This window comes from Dichotomopilus funicola, assembly GCF_033296635.1.
Source record: "Dichotomopilus funicola strain CBS 141.50 unplaced genomic scaffold C8A04scaffold_7, whole genome shotgun sequence".
Taxonomy (NCBI): domain Eukaryota; kingdom Fungi; phylum Ascomycota; class Sordariomycetes; order Sordariales; family Chaetomiaceae; genus Dichotomopilus; species Dichotomopilus funicola.
Window position 1 is genome coordinate 441,150 of NW_026944028.1, and position 19,820 is coordinate 460,969.

General features: G+C 55.3%; 4 protein-coding genes across 4 annotated transcripts; 1 reads left to right on the forward strand and 3 right to left on the reverse strand.

Moving 5' to 3' along the window:
- Nucleotides 1-864: 864 nt before the first annotated feature.
- Nucleotides 865-6,066, reverse strand: C8A04DRAFT_9633 (uncharacterized protein; the record flags this gene model as incomplete). The annotated part of the gene is made up of 4 exons (XM_062785555.1): nt 865-1,225; nt 1,268-1,311; nt 1,378-2,517; nt 2,608-6,066. The coding sequence occupies 4 exons, from the start codon at nt 6,064-6,066 to the stop codon at nt 865-867; spliced, it is 5,004 nt and encodes a 1,667-aa protein (XP_062640030.1).
- A 2,663-nt stretch (nt 6,067-8,729) lies between these two features.
- C8A04DRAFT_9646 (putative amidoligase enzyme-domain-containing protein) lies at nt 8,730-9,939 on the forward strand (the record flags this gene model as incomplete). The annotated part of the gene is made up of 2 exons (XM_062785561.1): nt 8,730-8,982; nt 9,044-9,939. 2 exons carry the CDS (start codon nt 8,730-8,732, stop codon nt 9,937-9,939), a joined length of 1,149 nt encoding a protein of 382 aa, XP_062640031.1.
- A 333-nt stretch (nt 9,940-10,272) lies between these two features.
- Nucleotides 10,273-12,078, reverse strand: C8A04DRAFT_25583 (uncharacterized protein; the record flags this gene model as incomplete). The annotated part of the gene is made up of 4 exons (XM_062779617.1): nt 10,273-10,335; nt 10,455-11,552; nt 11,664-11,843; nt 11,938-12,078. The coding sequence occupies 4 exons, from the start codon at nt 12,076-12,078 to the stop codon at nt 10,273-10,275; spliced, it is 1,482 nt and encodes a 493-aa protein (XP_062640032.1).
- Nucleotides 12,079-15,333: 3,255 nt separating this feature from the next.
- C8A04DRAFT_34854 (uncharacterized protein) lies at nt 15,334-18,763 on the reverse strand (the record flags this gene model as incomplete). Its single annotated transcript, XM_062782966.1, has 4 exons — nt 15,334-15,715; nt 15,844-16,017; nt 17,753-18,037; nt 18,096-18,763. The coding sequence occupies 4 exons, from the start codon at nt 18,761-18,763 to the stop codon at nt 15,334-15,336; spliced, it is 1,509 nt and encodes a 502-aa protein (XP_062640033.1).
- Nucleotides 18,764-19,820: the final 1,057 nt, after the last annotated feature.

The following is a 19,820-nucleotide window of genomic DNA, read 5'->3' on the forward strand; positions in this document are numbered from 1 at the left end:
TGGGGAACGACTCCATCGTGTAGCTGGATACTGGCCAAAACGTCTCGTTGGTTATCCTGGGGCTGGCTGGGATCGTCGGGAAATCTGGTTATACCGACAATGAAACTTGCCGGCGACTTGAAGCTCTTGCCACAATAGGGATGGCACCTTCCCCCAAACACAGACCAGAAAGCTCGAAAAGTTACGGTAGCAGCTGCCAAATCTGATTTGTCCCGTCCTCGTCTTCTTCTTTAACGATTTACAAACCAGGCCCATCAATTTCATCGTCGCAGCCCAATCTAAACTCCTTTTCGCTGTCTATGCAGTAAAAGGCCTTTACACTTTAATGGTACTGCCCCAATTGCACAACCACAGTACAAAGAGGTTACATGACATGGCGGTTAACGATTCATCTTTCGTAACATACACTCACCAGCACAGGCAATACAAATCATCATGAAACCCATCGCAGCCAGTCCATTGAGGGCCATGCTTTCCGAGCCATCACGCCCATCATAACCGGTAATACACCACAACAACGTCAATTGAAACCCATTCATTCGCCCCGTCATATTCATAAGCAATACCATACGTACGTGGTTAGGCATAACCGAGGTAAGGTAACCACGGTAGGTAGGCATGTAACAAAAAACAACGCCACGATGGCTGGCCTCAGCCATAACCAGGACCCTAACCCTAACCCCTAACCATAACGTAACCAAAACACCATTATCATAACTCATGCATGCTCATATCCAGCCAGCCTTTCAAGACCGAAGACTGAAGACCTACCCCATCACCATCACCACCAACCACTCAGAACAAAACCAAACCGCAACCAACCAACCATTCAACCAACAATACACACATGATACAGCAAGGCCACTACCTCCTCCTCCCCCTCTCCCGCTCCCTCTCCAAATTCTCCCTCAACGCCGCATTCTCCACCTCACTCGCACTAATCCTCTTCATCGCCTCCCCGCGATCCATCACCCTCGCCTCCCGTTCCGCCTTTAACTTATCCTCCAGATCCCGCAGTCGCAGCATCCATTTTGTTTCTCCACCACCCCCGCTCCCGCCGTTTCCATTAGCACCGCCGACACTGTTACTGTTAGATCCGGTGTTGTTGCTGGCGTTGGACTGGCCGCGGTCGCCGGTGTTAACGACGGCGCTGGAGGTGTTTTGTGGGGGGATGCTGGTGTGGGAGGTGCCTGGATGGGGGTGGCCGTTGTGATGATTGTTAGCCCTCTGCTGTTGTTGTTGTTGTTGTTGCTGTTGAGAATGCGACGCCTGTGTCGGCGTCGGCAAAGTAAGCGTATCATCATCTTCATCCTCACCACCACCAGCACCACCCAATCCACCCCGCGCACCACCTGGTCCACTACCAGGTCCCCCCACGGAACCAACCGCGCCCAAACTCCGCCTCGGTGTAGCCGGACTAGGACCACGCGACCTTGCCGGCATCCCCCCGCCACCAATATCCTCCACCGACGACGCCATCAAGCTCTGCCGACTATGATGCTGCTGCTGATGGAAATAATGCTGGCTCTGACTCGCACTGCGCGTCGGGGTCGTCGTAGACGACCCAACAGGCCGGGACAAACCGCTACGACTGCCCGACTTGGGGATCTTGCTCGCGCTGGCTTTGGCTTTGGGGCCCGTCGGGACGGAAGGGGAAGGGCTGCCGCCTGGGGAATCGCCGTTGGGGTCGATGACGGCGGCGGATGCCGAAGAGGAGGAGACGCCGTAGGCGGCGCGGCGGGCGTCGGCAGCGGCGCGGAGGGTGTGGTTTTCGACTTTGAGTTGGCGGTAGGCGTCTTCGAGGCGGGCGAGGCGAGATTGGGCTTCGTTGAGGCTGTGGGTGGAGTGGGGGGCGATTTGGCCGGTGACGATGCCGTTGCGGACGATGGCTTCGAGCCGGTCGAGCTTTTTGGTGCGTTGGTCGAGGTGGTTTTCGAGCGTTTGGTATTCTCGCCAGAGATCCTTTTCCACGGCTTTGATCTTGTTTTGACACCCGCCTAGCATGCCCTCGATGGTTTTGATGGCAGCCATCAAATTCTTGCTGAAACCCGGCAACATCGTGGTCACGGCCTCCAAACTAGGCAGGGCGCGACCGTTGATGAGGCTATGATCATGGGCCCAGTCCGTCCCACACAGCCCAGACAGACGCGTCCACAAGATAAGCAAAAGGTTATTCCGCTCGGTTAGCTGGTCCTTGAAGGTATTCTCGAGCTGCGACAGCCGTTTCTTATCTTGGGACTTGCTCTGCTCGAGCTCCATGATGCGCTGGTCCTGGGAGCTGACGGTGCGTGTGACGTGCTGGTGCGTCTTCTGGAACGTCTCGAACTGGTGCTTGACGTTGCGGTGGGCGCCCCGTTCCTTATCGAGGACCTCGCCCATCTTGCGGAGTTCGAGCGCTTGCGACTCGAGCAGGGCGTCGCGCTGTTTGATGACGCGGTCTTTGTCGACGAGCGAGGATTTGGTGGTGTCGAGGTCACGCACCGTGTTTTCCAGATCGCGCTGGAGTTTTGCAATGGACTAGAAAGTTAACCAAGTTAGCTTCATCACCCCCCTGAGAATAGCCCATTTCCCGAAAAAGGACAAACAAAACAAAACAAAAAAACATACCTTAAGCAAACTACTCCTCGTCCCACTCAAATCCCCAAGCGCCTCCCTCAAATTATTCTCCAACTCAATCAACCTCTCCTTCCACTCCGTGGCCTCTACCTCCCGACTACTCAAGCTCTTCCTCAGCCTACGCACCTCGTCCTTAGCCGTCGACGCCTCCTTATTCAGCTCATTCACAAACTGCTGCACCTCCTCCTTCTCCCGGCCCGCCACGATCTCCCTCTGCCTCCTCTCCGCCGCCAACCGGCTCTCAATCTCCCTCGCACGTTCCTTTTCTTCGCGGAGCGCCTGTTCGGTGTTGGCCACGGCGGCTTCCAGGTCGCCAATGCGGATCTTGTCTGTTTCTTGTTCCTCACGCAGGAAGGCGATCTCCCCCTGGCTGGACTCTTGCTGGACCGACAACCGATTGGCTTTGTCGTTGGCCTCGAGCAGTTTGGTGTCGAGTTCTTCCAGGTCTTTGTTAGCGTCGGCCAGTTCCTGTTCAAGTTGCTGGATCCGCCGGATCTTGGCTGCCTGTTCGTCTTCCAGGTGCACCAGCCCCTCGCTCATCTTGCGCATTTCGGCCTGGAGCGCGTCGAAGTTCTCGGTGCGGTCGTTCAAGTCGAGTTGTAGCCGCTCAATCTCCGTGTTGCGCTGGTCGGCTTCACCCTCAAGCGCATCGATTTCTTCTTGGGCTTCTTTGCGCAACGACTCAAACTCGCTTTCCAGTGTCGAATGCTCCTGCAGCGCCTCGTCGCGCTCAGCTTGCAAGGCCATCAAATCGTTCATAGCCGTTTCCAGATCCTCTTGCAACGCCGCAGCCAACTCCTCCGCCTGTTTCTTCGCTTCCACCGCCGCCTCAAAGTCCTCCATACACGCATCCAGTTCCCGCTGCAGGTCCTGATTCTGCAGCTTCAAATCATTATTCTTATCCCTCAACTCCGCCATCCGATTCTCCAACTCCTCCAAATCCGCCTCATCCACCGCCGTGCTCGCCGCCCCGCGCGTGCCGATACTCGCCCGCGACTGCGACCGCTCGTGATGGATCCCCGCGCGCGACGCCGACCGTTCCAGGAGGCTATCAATCGTCGATGGCGCAGGCCCCCCGCGCCGTTGCGCCATCTTGAGATCTTCGATCTCCTGGTATAATCGCTCCTTTTCGCGGTTGCGTGACGTCAGCATTGATGTTTGCGCGCCGACCTCGCGACGCAACTCCGCATTCTCGTGTCGCAGCTGTTCGCTTTCCCGACGGAGTTCGTCCACCAGCGTGCTGCCCGTGCCGATCGAGCCGTTGAAATCGTGATCGCCTCCTGCTCCCGACACCGATGCGCTCGCCGCGCCACCGCCCGATCTAGCAGCTGACATGGCGCGCTCGCGGGACTTCTTCGTGATGTTGTAAATGTTGGTGGTATGGTGCATGGGCCCGACACTGGAAGAGTGCATGCCCAATTCCTGCTTCAACCGGAAATTCTCATCCCGCAACCGCCGATTATCATCATCGCCCTGTTCCCGGCGCGCCGTCTCCTGCTCCAGCAAGTCCTTCCACACATCCGCCTCCTCCTGCCTCTCAAAATCATCCCCCAACCTCTCCCCCGTCTTCTCACTAAACGACCGCACCGCCTCCGCCATCCGGCGTTTCTCAGCCTCTTTATTCAGACTGTCCTTCCTTAGCCGCTCAATCTCCGTCGCGTACTCCTCCAGCTGTTCCCGTAGGTAAATCAATTCCTCCTCCCGGTCCTGCGCGTCCTGGTCGTACGTCTGGTCCTCATCAGACAGGGTACTCCGCGCCGTGCTGGGGCGGTCCTCGTCATCCTTGGCCCGCTTCTCCAACTCCCTATTGCGTCGTCGGAGTTGCTTGTTATCCCGCTGGAGGACGGCCAGGCCAGTTTTCAGGTCCACGTTCTCCGAGATCATCTCCTTAATCCCTTCCTCGGAGAGCTTGTCGAGCCGGTCGCTGAGGAACATGACTTTGAGCTTGAGGTCGAAGTTCTCTTTGCTTAGCCGCTCGATGGTGCTGCTTTGCTCTTTGAGGGTTAGACTGCGTCCGTGGCGGCTAGCTGTGGACATGCCGAACCCGCCTGCGTCGGATGTACCCGGTCGTCCGGGAGTCGTCAGGCCACCGCGGTTCCTATAGTCATTGGCGAGTGACTCCGGTACTTGCACGTCTCGCACGTGGCGGGCGATGACGGTGTCGGTTGGGGGGTTGAGTGCTGTTTTATTGGCCTTGGGGGTATGTAGTAAACTGCGGTCTTGCTGCTCATGGCGGGGTCGTGATGGCGGTTGTGGGCTCTCGACTTCGTCTAGCGTCTCGAGGTGCCCAGGTCCAGGCCCATGTCCAAACGCCGGACCGGACGAGTCATGGAGGTCCTCAATCCCACTGGCCATGCTTCCCATACTGATGGACCTGGACAGGGGGTTGAACGTCCGCGGCATGCCGGCCGAGGGCGCCGCGCCTCCGGACTGTAACGCGTAGTCTGCGCCCATCCCCACGGTCACATCGCTACCGGTGTCCGTGAGGAGAGACGATACCGACGACCGCTGACTGCCGATGCGGCTGCGGAGGTATTTGGGTTTGCCACCGTTGCCAGACGACGATTTAAGTGAGTGCCCTGGTGTGCTGCCCGCGTCCACGCTGCCCGGGTCTTCATCAAGCTGGTCCTGCCCCTGATCTTCACTTGCCGGCACCGTGGACGTATCCGAATGTGGTGGGAGTAAAGAGTCATCAAACGACTGCTCTTCCTGTTGCGCTGGCAGATGATCCGAGGTGGTGGTTGTCGACTCGTCGCGGGCATCCCGAACCGAAGCCGCGTGCACCGCCGCAACCCTGGAAACGGACCGCGCTGCGGCTGGGGACGAGGAGAACGCTTCCAGCGAGGCGGTCCCGTTCCCCACCTCATGATCATCCAGCACAGATTGGTCCCCTACAGACGGTTGTTGTATCCCCGATTCGTCATGGTTGTGGGATGCGCGTGATGCGGCAAGGCTGCGCGTCGGGAGGACTTGGGATCGGTCGGGCGTGGGCAGTTCGGAGATGTCGTCGTCCCCTGCTACTGTCTGCGCGCGGCGCTCTGGGGGTGGTTTCTTAGAGGGAGAGTCAAAGACAAAGGTGTCGTCGAGGCCGTTGCTGGTGGTTGGGAGAGGTGAAAGCGGGGCGGTGAAACTCGACTCGATGTCTTGGAGGTGTTGGCGGACAATGATCTCGGCTTGGGAGTCGGAGTGTTGTTGGTTCATGCTCGGGCTCTCGAGGTAGCTGTTCTCTGGGGCAGTCTGGCCGGGCGGGCGGAGGTTGGGTATGTTTCCCGGTCGGAGGGCGTTGCCGTTGCCGGTGGTGTTGGCATTGCCGTCTGTAGTGGGGTGTTGTTGGTCGGGGTTTTGTTTTGCTGGTGAAGATCGCGCCTCGTCCTCTTCCTCTAGCTTCCGCGCTGTCGACGGCCGCGACGGGTCGGTGGCGGGAGGCTGCCCCTCGTCGTGGTCGTCCATACCGTGGCGTGTTTATTTACTTTGTTTGCCTATGTTGTCCCTATTTTTTTCTCAACCCCAAAGGTTCCCCACCGCGAGAAAAAGCTGTTGCAGGTTGGCGGGTTGGGCTGCGTCGCATCTGCTGCTGCTGCTGCAAATGTCGGGAGCATGGAAACTCGTCAGGTGCGCATGACCGGTCGGATAGTTTGTGCATATAGGTCGGGGCGAAAGGGCATAAACCGTGAGGGCGGGGATAAGACAGAACGCTCGGGACGCAAGTTGATATCCACCGAGAGTGCTTGAGCCTGGGTCGCACCTTTTTGAGCCTGCAATTGTCGCGCGTTGGCCCTGCACGGTTCTGGCCTTGCCGAGCGGTCGAGACGTCCACAAAAAGCGGAGTCATTTGATCCTTTCTTGGCCCGTGCTCCTTCCACCTGCCCCACTCTGCCCGCCGTTTCGCCATGCCCTTGCACCCAAAACAACCCGCCCAAATCAGCTTGCCCTATGAGCGTGCTCACCGAACTTCTTCCCGAAACATCACTTTGTGGGAGGTTGGATGCACGGGCTGCGCGTGGCACGGGGCACGAAGACATAACATGGCGGCGTCGATTCAAGGTCACATGGGAATCGCGATCAACCAAGGAAATGGGAAATGGACGACCACCGATCCCTTCGAGATTTGGCGCGGCCTTGGCTGGAACACGAGACCATGCAATGAAGACGACGCAGAACGACAACCTCAGCCTTGGCCTGACCTGGTTGGCCCAACACATATCGATACTAACAACATCCGGCAATGAGGCATACTGACTGATTAAACTCTCCATTCTACGAAATAGCATCCCAAGAACCACCACTCGAATAGTTGTCCAAGCTTGCGGTCATCCGCGACGACCATGCATTGTGAACTATTCCATACATCCAAGCCTCTAGTCCGAAGAAGAAAGCGTTTTAGTATCTTTTTTACCATTGTACGAGAGCAGGTAACTTACGACACACTCTATACACCTAAACAAAGGGTCCCCCTTCTTAAGATCGTGGCAAAGGTGAAACCCGTCTTGGCCGTTTTGCAGTCTGCACGCCGCCCGTGATTCCGGGGTGTCCTGACACGGACTGCGGCGTTTGAGATGCCCGCAGCGACGGTGCTAGATGCAACGGTCAGTCCCAGCAGTTAGGGTGGTCATATAGTGACAATCTCGTGTCGTTCCTCGTGGCTAGCTGAGCATGAACGAGGGTTTCAATGATCGGCTTACTTACATGACATTGGCCGCAATACTCGGTCTCCCAACTTTTATCCAAGGATGTGACTATTCGTTCACATTTCGGATTCAGTCCGGGACGGAGCTTGCACTTAGCCCACCGGGTGCAGGCGCACCACTTCCTCTCAGCAATTCGGCCGTCAGGGTAGACTACGACTGGGGGATCCGGGACCTACAGTAAGATGTGGTTCGCTGAACCGGCCTAAGTTCCAAAGCAAGGCTTCAAAGCTTGCATAATCATCAGTGAAAATGGACGTAATACCTGTTGCTTGAACAAGTTCACACATTCCGCGCAGTAATTCGAATCCGCCACGGGTATCCGGATACAGCCGGGTGTGTGACAAGGGTGTATAACGTTGTTCAACGTCACATTTGGATCAAACAGGGAACCGGCAAGTCCCCTCGTCGTGGAAATGATACAGTATAGAATCTGATATGTCAAGGTTTCTTAGATAGTCTGCAGCAACGCGGTATGGATTGACGTTGCTCAAGTCCTTAAATATCATTTTCAGATCCAAACCTCGACGCCTCATTACACTTCCTTTCTTTCTCGGTCGGTCACCCAGTCACCATCAGTCCTTCGGACTGTCCGTGGGACCGCTCCGTGGGAGCAGCAACAAAGAATGAGCCGCGTCTCATTGTCGACGGTAACTACATTCCAAGGTCATCGAGTCTCTTGGCTTAGGACCACGGGCAGAGGTATAAAAAGCAGTAACTCCTCACTGTTGAAGGTTACTGCCCCCCGGTGATCCCTTCTACACCGGCAGGTTTGAGAAACAAAGAACTGGACGTGTCCCATGATGTATTGCCCCATCACGCTACTGATACTGCTTTGATGAGGCCGGCCGACGTGACCATCCCCTAACATCTCTCCCGAACAGCGACAAACTGGGAAGAGCCAGGCCCAGCTAGCTTGCAAGTAGGTGTTGTAATTTCAAAGAAAAGCGGGGTTTATTTAATCGCTCCAACTTTAGTTTTCACTCACGCTAGATGTAAGATACCTACTTAACCAGCCGCGGCCCAATAACTGGCCAGCTGTGGCCAGTCGTCTGATTGTAAGACACGTGGTCAAGATACAGGTGGATGGGTCAATTACCTAGTCAAGAGAATCTATAACTGAGCTAGATTTAGGATTTGACGATCAGGATGCTCTATAAATTAATAATTCCGCAGACTGACGCTGAGCCTAATTTCTCTAGGATATGAGAGCATCATTCGCATGATCAACCTTACATTCCGATGTGCACCTGATGTTCGATGGGCATCGGCCGGGAGGAGACCACAGCGGCCACAATGTCGGCCACCCTCACCATCGATATAACATGGCACCAGCAACACAAGTATGTCTTCCGGTGACCTCAGTTAGCAGTAAATTAACAACAATTGATTTCTTCCCAAACGCTTTACACATCCTTCAACACATCCATGTCCTCCAGCAGAGGCTCCGACCAAACCAGCCTCCGATTCGGCGTAGAACTCGAGCTCGTCCTGCGAAGCAAGCACGAAACCCACGACAGCTTCGCCAGTATTGCCTCTGAGCTCCACCAACATCTCCGAAATGCAGGCATTTCCAACCACATTGGCGATATTGCCCAGAAAGCCCACACCAGCCCGAAATACGATGACTGGACGATAATCCAAGACTCTACGCTCCCGTCTAAGCCGGATAAGAATCTGTGTACGTACCACAGCTCCATATTTTCCTCTTAGCCCAGCCAGCTAACTTTACCAACGTATAGTCGGCATCGAACTAGTCTCCCCCATCTTCCACTTCCCCCACATGTCCCTCTGGCTTCCCAACCTCCACTCCCTCTGGCACGTCCTCACCACCCATTTCTCCGTCCACCCAACCCCCGAATGCAGCACCCACATCCATCTCTCCCCTTCCCCTTCCCCCTCTTCCCATTCCTCTTCAAACAACGCCGCCGACAAACCAACATGGACCCTCCCCTCAACAAAATCCCTCGCCAAATCCACCATCCACTTCGAACGCGCCCTCGACGCCCTCGTCCCCGGCCACCGCCGTACCAACCCGTACTGCATGAGTAACCGGCGTAATGCCGCCTACGCTACTTTATCCCAATCCCAGATTTTCGCTGATATTGATGCCGCGAAGACGCTGGAGGAGTTGGGGGAAAGGATGTGTTCCTGCTCGAGGGAGTCTGTGCACGCGAAGAATCTCATGATGATGGGGGATGAGGGGGAGGAGGGGGAAGGGTTTGAACACCCGCATTTTAAATGGAATTTTACGCGTCTCATAGAAGGGACGAAAACGGTGGAGTTCCGCCTCCCGCCTGCGTCTAGGGGGGTGAGGGATACTGTAGCGTGGGTGGTATTCACTGTGATGTTCGCACAATGGGCTGTCGAGCGCGGGGGGGTGGTTCTCGAGGCTGATGCGAAAGGGGGGAAGGTCGGGGAGTTGGGGGAGTTGAAGAGGGTGGTGGTGAACGGGGCGAGGGGGAGTGGGGTTGCGCGGGAGGTGGTAGGTTGGGTGGAGGGGTTGTTTGAGGGAGTGAGGGCGTTGCCGGCTGTGAGGGTTGATTTGAAGGGGGTGGGGGAGGGGGAAGTGGATAAGGAGGCGGGGAGGATGGGGATGGAGGTTGGGAGGTGGAGGGAGTTGTTTGGGTATGAGTAGGGGTGTGTTTGGGAGTATGTGGGAAGGTATATATTCGGTGTTGATAGTGTACATATTAGGTTGGAACATATTACGACGGGAGTAAACTTGGGAATACAGTGGCGGTTCGGAGGTCATCATGGACGGAGAGCGGTTGTAAAGCAAGGCAAGTTATTAATTAAATGTACCAAGAACTCCACGACCAAAATGATTCATCCCATGCCCGAGTTATCCCCTGATACCCCCGACCCAAACCCAATTCCCTTCCCATACCCTCCCAAGTCCCAAATTAACCACCCTCGAAATTCCTGAGCTATCCTTGCAACTTAGCCCTGAGTTATCCCGCAACCATCCCTACCTCCCATCCACCCCCTCAGCCCATCCCAGCTCCTCATTCGTCAAATCACACGCAAACAGCTAACCCCGTCAGCAACCTCGACATGTCCATGACACACCCCAGACTAGGGTGATTATTCAAAGAGCAACGATGGGGAATAAAGGGTAAAGGGTAATTAAAAGTAAATAAATAAACTTACCACGCACATGTCACACCTTTCCCCCTGCCGATGTGTCCTCCCATGGCATAGTTCGCTGACCCGGCATGGTGGCTCACCTGTGAGGCAGTGGCACTGTGGGATTCCGCGGTCCTGCTTCTGCGGGTAGTTGACGATGCTGTTGTTGGGGTTGGCAGTGCTGCTATTGCTGCTGTTGCTGTTGTGAGCGTTGTTGGCTGTGGTGTTGGCGTTGTCGTTGTAGCTGTGGAGGTTGTCGAGGCTGTCGACGTTGTCAATGTAGCTGTTAGCCCCCTCCGCCGAATTATCACCCCCCTCGAGGACATCACCCCCTTGGCCACCCCCTTGGCCACCACCCAGATCAAAACCATCACCACCACCAACCCCATCAAAAGGCAGGGAGGGAGGAGCAGTCGAAGGATCAGTCGCTGCAGAGGCCGCACCGCCAAAATACCCCCCGATAACATCCGGCAAATTATCCCTATACCCCGTACCAAAATCGATAGCAAGACGCCAGTCGAAGTTGGGGTCTTCCAGGCCGGGGAAAAAGTCAAACTCTTCGGCTTGGTATTGGTCTTCGTCTTCGTCTTGGTCGGAGGTGGATTGGCTGGCGTCGGAGTCGGAGTCGGAGGGTGGATTGGGGTTGGAGGCTGAGTCCAAGTTTGGGGGGCTCTTCCGGTGGGTGTTGGTCGCGGTGTTGGTCTTTGGCCTCGGCTTCACGGCGATGGGGGTTTTGCTTCCCACGGCTCCCACGGCTCCCACGGCGGAGGGTTCGGCCGCAGTAGAAGCCGGCGCTGGGATCTGGGTGGGAGGCGGGGTAGAAGCAGGACGAGCCCCAAGTCCTCCCCCCACGACGGACGCAGCAGCCACCACGGGTTCGGTACTGCTGCCGGGGGCTGCAGCCGCCTCCGGCCGTGGCAAGATCGGCCGCGGCAATTCGGTATCATGAACCCCCCACGCATCAGGAAACGGCACAGGCGGCAAGTTGTTCAGAACAGCCTGGTCCGGCAGCTGTTCTATCTCGTGACGCGTCCGTCGGGTGATGAAGTATAGGCCGGTCACGGGGGATTGTTGCTTGAAGTGGTGCTGCTTGTTGAAGGGGTGGGAGAGACATTTGTTTTGCTAGAGGGCACGACATTTAGGGATTAGTTAGCTGTTTTCTAGTAAGAGGGTTGAAGGGAAGGGAAATATGAAAGAGGTAAGGGAAGGGGGAGAGAGAGGGGGGGGGGGTACCCGGCAAGCAGCGCAGTACCCGCTCTCATCACGACCGTAGAGCGCGCAGTCAAGTGGCGCGGTACACCCGATCATAGTGTCATAGGCGCAGAGGCACTTTACGCCGCCTGAAGCCTTGCGCCAGTCGGGGTCGCGCGACTTGGCGATGGCTTCACATTCGCGTTGGCGGCATTTGTTGCTCTGGGTAACATCTTGTAAGCATATGGCCCAGTCCGGCCAGACGTGACAGCAGAGGATAGGGGAGTATGGGCTGAGGGATGGTAAAAGTACTCACCACGCAAGCCTCGCAGTAGTCGCCGACACCGGCAGCCTCTGATCCGAGACACTGATGAAACTTTCGGCATGCTGGTCCCAGGATTTGGGTTCGGGGGTTCCGGCATTGACATTGATTTCCTCGGTTCGCAGGCGCCGACATGTTGGTGGTTGTTGGTTGGCTGTTGTAAGTTGACTGTTGAGAAGGCAGAAGATGGCGTTGAAAAGGTAGAAATATCGAAGATCTCTAGGCTCTCGTAGAGTATGGAAAGCTCCCAGAGTGTGTGATGTGCAAGGTAGAAGATATTATTGAAGAAAATAGGAAATGTCAGATATTCCTAGGCTCTCGTAGAGTGTGTAAAGGCTCTGGTGTGTAAAGGCTCTGGTGTGTAAAGGCTCTGGTGTGTAAAGGCTCTGATGTGTGTAAAGCTTCTCGAGTGTGTGATGCAAGAGGAAGAATCAAGAGTTACCCAACCTGGGAGCCAGCTTTTATACTCCCACTTCGAACAGCCCAGTCTCCGCTTGAACACATCAGGGCTGACCACCGTGTTACCCCGGGCTCCCATCCGAGGAATTGCCCCGGGACAGCGAGGTCACTTGGCCAGTTGGTGACAATAACACTTGTTCGAGGGCCAGTTCGGCGATGTGTCAGTGAAAGGGGCGGGCCCGCTTGCGGGTCTGGCATGGTGTGAGGTGTTGAACACATTGTGCTGGGCGCCCTTGTGACATCGTCGAATGTTGGGATAGAAGCCGTACCGTTGCATCATAAGGGTCTGGCATCGCGAGTCATCGCGAGCATGACATCGTCGGGAGCGCAACCGGGAACCGGGAACCGGAATGGGACGCGGAATGGGGCATGTAGCAACACGGGTGCGTGCATTAATTAGCACAGAAAAGACAAAGATGTGCTTTCCACAAACGGCTGGTGCACAGCCGCCAGTAAGGGAATTCACAAGCCGGACCCAAGACACCTAGTTCCAGGAAGATGGGTGAGTAACACCAAGGCTGTTGCGTATCACGATTTGTTGATAAACTCTGAAGGCATCAATGTGGTCCTGAAATTCCGTGGGTTACACACAAAACGCGAAGACAGCTATTATGTGAATAGAGGGGCAATGGCCAACTACATAGATAAACAATGTATAATGTGGCGGAGGCAGCCGACTCACAGCTGCCACCCGACTTATCATCCGAGCTACTTTGAGATCTTGTGAGCATCCACGTTGAGCATCAGGAACAATACAATCGATATGCATGACCTCGACCTTAAGACGTTGCACGAGAATTTGTCGGGCGTTACAATCTAAGGATTCCCACTTCCCTAAAACTTTCTTCAGACGTAGGTTATTTGTCACGGTTGGTTGCAGCTAACCACTGTGTAACATTTTCAAAAACCGAACTACCGAGTCGGACGAAGAGTTACATTTTATAAACTCATTAACTAGTTACATTATCATGATTATGACATTATTTTCGCAAAATAATATAAATTGAAATGCTTGGATGGGCGCAATGAGAAAAAGCGCACATTAAATATCACTAAGGTTAAATAGGCCCCTTAACAAGCCCTCAAATCACGTCGCCTACTGGATTATGGTTTCTTTTTCAACTACATTTTGGTTAGACCCCGAATCACCGACGAATTGCCCGAAATAGAATGCCAAGGCCGGCCGCCGGTCAGTGGGGCCCCGGCCCGGCCCGCTTTTTCGGCCGCCCTCCGGCCGCGCCCGGGCCTCAAACCATCACAGCCGCTGCGCTCCGACCCACAAATGATTCCATCTTCCCTTGGAAACGTTGTACATAGTAAGCGAAAATGTGGGTTATGACACGATAATTGTATTGAGGTAAATCTCAACTCGTAGAGTTACTTGATCAGCTTATTTTTCCTTTCGATGCCCTTATGCGGTGGTTAATGCCGTGGTGCGTAAGGAGCAACTTAGATGTAATCCCTCGAGACTGAGCGGGTGTCTGCGATAAACTTCGTACTCGTAATCCAGCCCATTCAAACCTCACAACTGTGAATGGAATGGTCTCAGCGCAGGCCATGGGACAGGCCTGGGGCTGAGTTTCCACCACCTGGTCTTCCGCAGTTAACTCCCACAAGTTGTTTTAATGATTCCAACGTGTGTACTACACCAGATCACAATATAACTCCCAAAACACCAACCCACCTTTTGTGAACTCCCCATCCCCATACCAGAACCTCACTCATCACCACAACCAACCCATCCCACCCAACTCCACTCCCAGACTCCCCAAGACAACCAAACAAAATGTGCTGCTGCAACCCCTTCCGAAGAAAGAAGAAGAACTCCAAGAAGCACGGCGCTTCCGGCGGCGGCGGCGGCTTCGCCCCACGCCCGATGCAGCAAGTGGTGCAACCCGACGGCAGGGTCAGCTATAAGCCTGCTGCTGCCGCGCCCACACACCCAGAATACGGTGCGCAGTTTGACGCCGATGTGGAGAAGACGAAGGGGCGGATTGAGAAGGGCGCGAAAAGTAAGTTCTTTCTTTCTTCCTTCTTTCTTTTTTTCTTTTTCGTTTGTTGGGGGGGGAAAGGGGGGGGGGAGGGTGGTTACGGGTGGGTTTTGGCTGGATAAATCCCAAGTCTGAACTAACACACCTTGATTAATTAGTCGTCTCCTACATGGGGCCCCAGGGTCGAGCCGCTGGAACTGTGGTCAAACACGGCGCGGGGTTTGCCGCGGAGAGGTATACTGAGCGGCAGTACAAGGCCCGGGAAACGGAGGCTCTGCAGCAGCAACTGCTGGCTCAGCAGCAGGCGACGGAGCAGGCTATTTCGGAGGCGGAGAGAAAGGTATGTGATAATTATTGATTGATTGGGCGGCTGCTGACTGTGTGTAGAGGGTGGCGGGTATGGAGGCGGAGCTTGATCGCATGGAACAGAACTTGCGGTCGTGATCGTGATAGGACGGGTTGAGGGGTGAAGTGTTGAGTTGGGATTCTATCTTCGTGATGGGGCGTTGCTGGGTGTTTATTGGGTTTTTGGGGTTTATTAGAGATGGGTTATGAAATGTTCTCAGATTCTAGATTTGAGCCATACCAAATAGACTGTTCTTGGTTTTGCTCTGCACCGTTTAGCTTCCAATGGAGCCCGAATCTGGCACGTTCTCCCAACACTTCACTTTGCGTACCACACATCATTGCATCAAGCTTGCTTCTTTGATCTGCTTCATCTCTCATACACATATTTCGCTCATTATGACCGCCGGCTGAACACGCTCCCAATATAAACAATGCTTCCACCCGCCCAACCCAACTCCATCTATCCATGCATGTGAAATTCCCAACCCCCGCCCCAAATAATACCCAAAAATAAACAATAGAAAAGGCCCCCTAAATAACCCCGAAACAGCCCCTTAAATAACACACCCGGTATCACCTCCAGTCACACCCCTTACGCATCATCAGCAAAAACCTGATAAGCCATAACCATAATCCACAACAAAAAGATCGCCCCCACCAACCCAAAAGCAAACACGGCCTGCCAGCTCTGGCAAATCCCGCGCTGTTCCAGCCACGCCAGCGTCTGCAGCGTCTGGCCCGTCGGCGCCGGGTCCGCCCCAAACACCCACAGGTTGCAGTTCGAGCTGACCGACCCGGAGGGCCCCCACAGCTGGATGGAGATGACGACCAGGCCGACGAGCCAGAGCACGAAGAGGATGAAACCGCCGATCATGACGATGGAGGGGAGCAGGCGCCGGCGGAAGATGAGCCAGAGGAGGAGGAGGATGAAGGAGACTGTGAGGGCCGAGACGGTTATGTAGTAGGGGAAGTACCTGCGAGGGTGTGTTAGCAGACGCACGTATTATTGTCTGGATTTTGGATCCTGGGTTCTGGACTCTAGATTCTTGATCCTGAGATCTAGGTGCAGGAAGTAGGGACGGGAAAGCAAGATCAGACGAACCATGGTATTGGCAGCTCCAGAGTATTCTGGATATCAATAAACGCCGCAAACACGCCAATGATCAGACACGACGCAACCATCATGATGAGCATCCACAGGTTGAGCTGCACAGCGGGCCAATGGTATTTGTGCACGCGCTCGATGACGCGGCGCTCCTCGTAGACGAGCGAGCCGCTTGTTACCGTCGAGGTCATGGTGGCGGTTGGTTTGTGGTCTTTTGGGTGGAAAAAGGAAACGGGTTGTCGTCGGGGTTATGCTCGAAGCTCGGTCTTGTCGTTTGCAATGCGCCGGCGTCAGGAAAAGCACTCTCTCGATGAGCGCGGTGGTCGAATGGGAGTATTTATTCCTCCTCGTCGTGTGTTAAGGCGAGTCAGGATCGCAGAACCCCTCCTTTTAATCAGTTGGTTGAGTGAAGCTTCGGGTCGACGAGCAGGGTAATTCCTCGAAACCTCGATACCAGATCGGGCGCCTGGCCTGGTTGTCGCACAATGCGCAAGCAAAGAGCTCAGCGAGAACCGCGTCGGGCGGGGCGAGAACAAGAGCTCAGAGAAAGCAAAGAGCAAATCGACCCACAATTCGCTGTCGCGGGGTGGTGCGAAGCAAGCGGGCGACTTCTTCTCGAAGTTATTGGTGGTGGCTGGGGAAAAAAAGAAGGCCGGGTGGTCGAGAAAATCGGTCGGCTGGGGAAAAAAAAGCTGGGGAATGTCGACGGGGCTGGGATGGAAATAAAAAGGCAGGCCGGATCCCTCTTTCCTTTCTTTTCGAATGTGTAACTAACCTAACAGACCAATGCGGCGCAATGCAAATGGCAGCTTAAGCAAGACAATAACTAGTCTCGGGAGCGAGGCAGGCATGAAGGACCGGAGAACGAGTTGAGCATTGGGTTTCGCTCCTCGAGGATGCCAACGCCGCGTTGCGCCTGTCTCGTCGTTTGCGGGACGGAACCCGGGAGCTAAACGCAGAGGGTCTTGGCAACGGCCCCGCTGGACTTTGCGCTGGGGAGTTTCTCGGTGCCTGACTGGATCGTTGGCCAGGGGGTGGCAGGGGGTTTTCGTGGGTTGTGTGAGTGAACTTGGGGCGAATTGGCAGTTCAAGAGAAAAAGAGAGAGCAAACAGGAAAGTTTCTCAATTGTCAATTCGGCTGATCAATTGGGCAGAATCGTGCCTAATTGTTCTGGACACCTCATCTCTGACCTCATAATTCCCCTTGGAGCAAGACAACTCATCGGGGGGTACACACGGCTTCCATGGTTCCCGTCCATTCCCGCAAGCTTGCGCATGTATTGGTGCCGCGGGGTTGAGTGGGGCAGCAACGGTTACACTCGCTGTTGGTGGTGATCGTTGGGCTCTAAAAATTGACTATCGCGGGATAGAGACATCGGATGAAACAAACAGTCGTGGAACAGCCTCGAAATGGCATCCTCCCACAGTCGTTGAAATGGTGTCGGTTGAATAGAAGGAGGCACGGTGCTTTCATATCTCCCAGTAGGTTCAAAACGGCTTTGAAGTCGAGAAATGGCCGTGACAGTCGTTTTCCACATTGAACTTGCATCCCCATGTCTACCCTATTGAAAGGGGATCTGGTCTATGGACAAAACGATAGGTATACGAAACATGTCTAAGTTACCATGCAAACACTGCCGAGCGCTAGGCTGAATGCAACAGGCTTGTGCTGTGCCCTGTGGACGCCTCGCATCGTGGGGAGGGTTGGTGAGACCGAGACGCCGCAGATTGTGCGCCGCGAGATCGGGAAGTATTAACCAACTCGCATCAAAAAGATGTCCCAAACCCGTGCCCCAATCCAAATCAACGGCACACCAACCAACACTCCCCCTTCCCAAAATCGCTACCCAAAAGCTCTACCCAGCAAAACAGAGCTCTTCATAGCAAAGTCTCACCCAGTGCGCACCGCACAAGCGAGCAGCCCGCACGAATCGTCTCGCGCGCAGCCCCTTCCACATCAGCCGCCAGGCGCGGGTTGACCTCGACCAAGTCCACCGCGACAAGGCTGCCGGTCGCGTGGACCGACTCGCAGATGAAGTCGCCCTCGCGCAGCGTCAGACCGCCGCGCACTGGGGTACCGGTCGAGGGCGCCCACATGGGGTCGAGAGCGTCGACGTCGAAGGACAGGTGGATGGGCGTGTCGTTGCCGATGTGGGCGAGCGCCATCTCCATCACGCGGCCGATGCCGTGCCTGGGGTGTTCTTGTTAGTCTGTGACGCCATTGACAGGGGCGAGAAAATGTGACTTACTTGTCAATGTCAAACATGCTAAACGCCTTGATGCCATTCTCCCTCAAAATCTTCTTCTCCCCCGAATCCACATCCCGCAGGCCAATATACACCAGCTTCTTAACACTAACCCGATGCTCATCCTTCAACCACCCAAAAAACTCCTCCTTATCCCCCTTCGCCAAGCCCGTCGCAAACGCCACCGGCATGCCATGCACATTCCCACTATCACTCGTCTCCGGCGTGTTAATATCCGCATGCGCATCCACCCAAATCACCGCAATCTCCCTGCCCAACCGCTCACGCGTAGCCCTGGCGCTGCCTGCCAACGTCCCAATCGCGATGCTGTGGTCCCCGCCGAGCGTCAGCACCAGCCGGCCCTCGCGTGCCTGCTCGTACACCTGGTCTGCGATACGACGGGTGACGGCCGACACGGCGCGCGGGTTTTTCATGCCGCGGTGCGGGGGGTCGTCGGCGGGGACGAGGTCGGTGTACTGGTCGACGGTGGTGTGGCCGTGGAGGTTGTAGCCGAGTTCATCACGGACTTGGGTCAGGAGCCCGGACTCGATCAGCTCTGTTGGGCCGGTGTCGACGCCGGCTTTGCCTTGCCCGCCGGAGAAGCCGACGGCGACGATGCCGAGGTCTTCTGGGTGGGAGAGGAACTTGGATTCGATCAAGGAGTTGTTCATGTTGCCGAAGTAGCGGGGTTTGCTCTCGGTTGTGGTGTTGGCGGTGGGGGGAGATTTAGGGACGGACGACGTGTTGTCGCTGAAGTCGCTGATACGGGACGGTGACATCGGGGGGGTATTCGGGGCGGCAAACGATATACGGGCCTGTGTGGGTGTGAATTGTGAATTAGCGGACAAGTTCCGTTTTGGTGTTTGTGTTTGACTGTGTGAGATTTCGCGACAACGAGACTCGGCGAGACTTGTGCCAGAAAAAAAAGGGAGTTCGTTAGAAACCCGTTATCAGTGAGATGAAAAAGATCTTGTCAGCCCAGCCCTGGCGGGCGCGATGGAGCCCTCGTCACGGCACATGCTCGTAACAAACAAGGACAACCCCCCGAGATCGTGGACTCCATGCCGAATCCGTTCTTGGAACGAGTCGTGGGCTGCCAAGTACCTTGACGGCTGCAAAGTGGGGTCGCTGGGCGCTGAGGGGAAAAGTTGGGGAATCGACGACAGAAGCCAAAAACACACACCTCGAGTTGGGGTTGAGGGTACCGCTGATCGTAGGTGGGACGAGAAACTCAGACTAAGTTATTTGTAGGTTGAAAATAGGGTTTTGGAGAAATAGCACAGGTTGTTGTCGGTCAGCGAAGGATATGCGGCGACGAAGAAATACTACTTTCCGCTAAGCAAAAAGAGATACCTCCCACCATCAAGACCAACAAAAGATAAGGCCCTCCTCGCTCTTCTTATACACGCCACTCCCTCCTTCCCTTATTCACATCACGTAATCCCGACCGACAAGCAAGCCAATAACTCGGTCCTATCGCCCACAAATCCCTGGATTTGTCCCCTCGTTTCTCTCTCTCCCAGCAGCCTCCCTTGTGGGCGGAGAGGCGGAGCGGCAGAAACAGCCGTCGTCAAAATTCACTCACGTGGAGCGGGTTCGGTGGCCGTTAAGTGCAAGGTGCGACATGATTCTCGGAGCCGATTGCCGTTAAGTTATAAGCGCGATTGCAGTTAATGGCAGGCGCTTCCAATTCGCCTGGCCCGTAGCGGATACCGCCGGCAAGCGCCG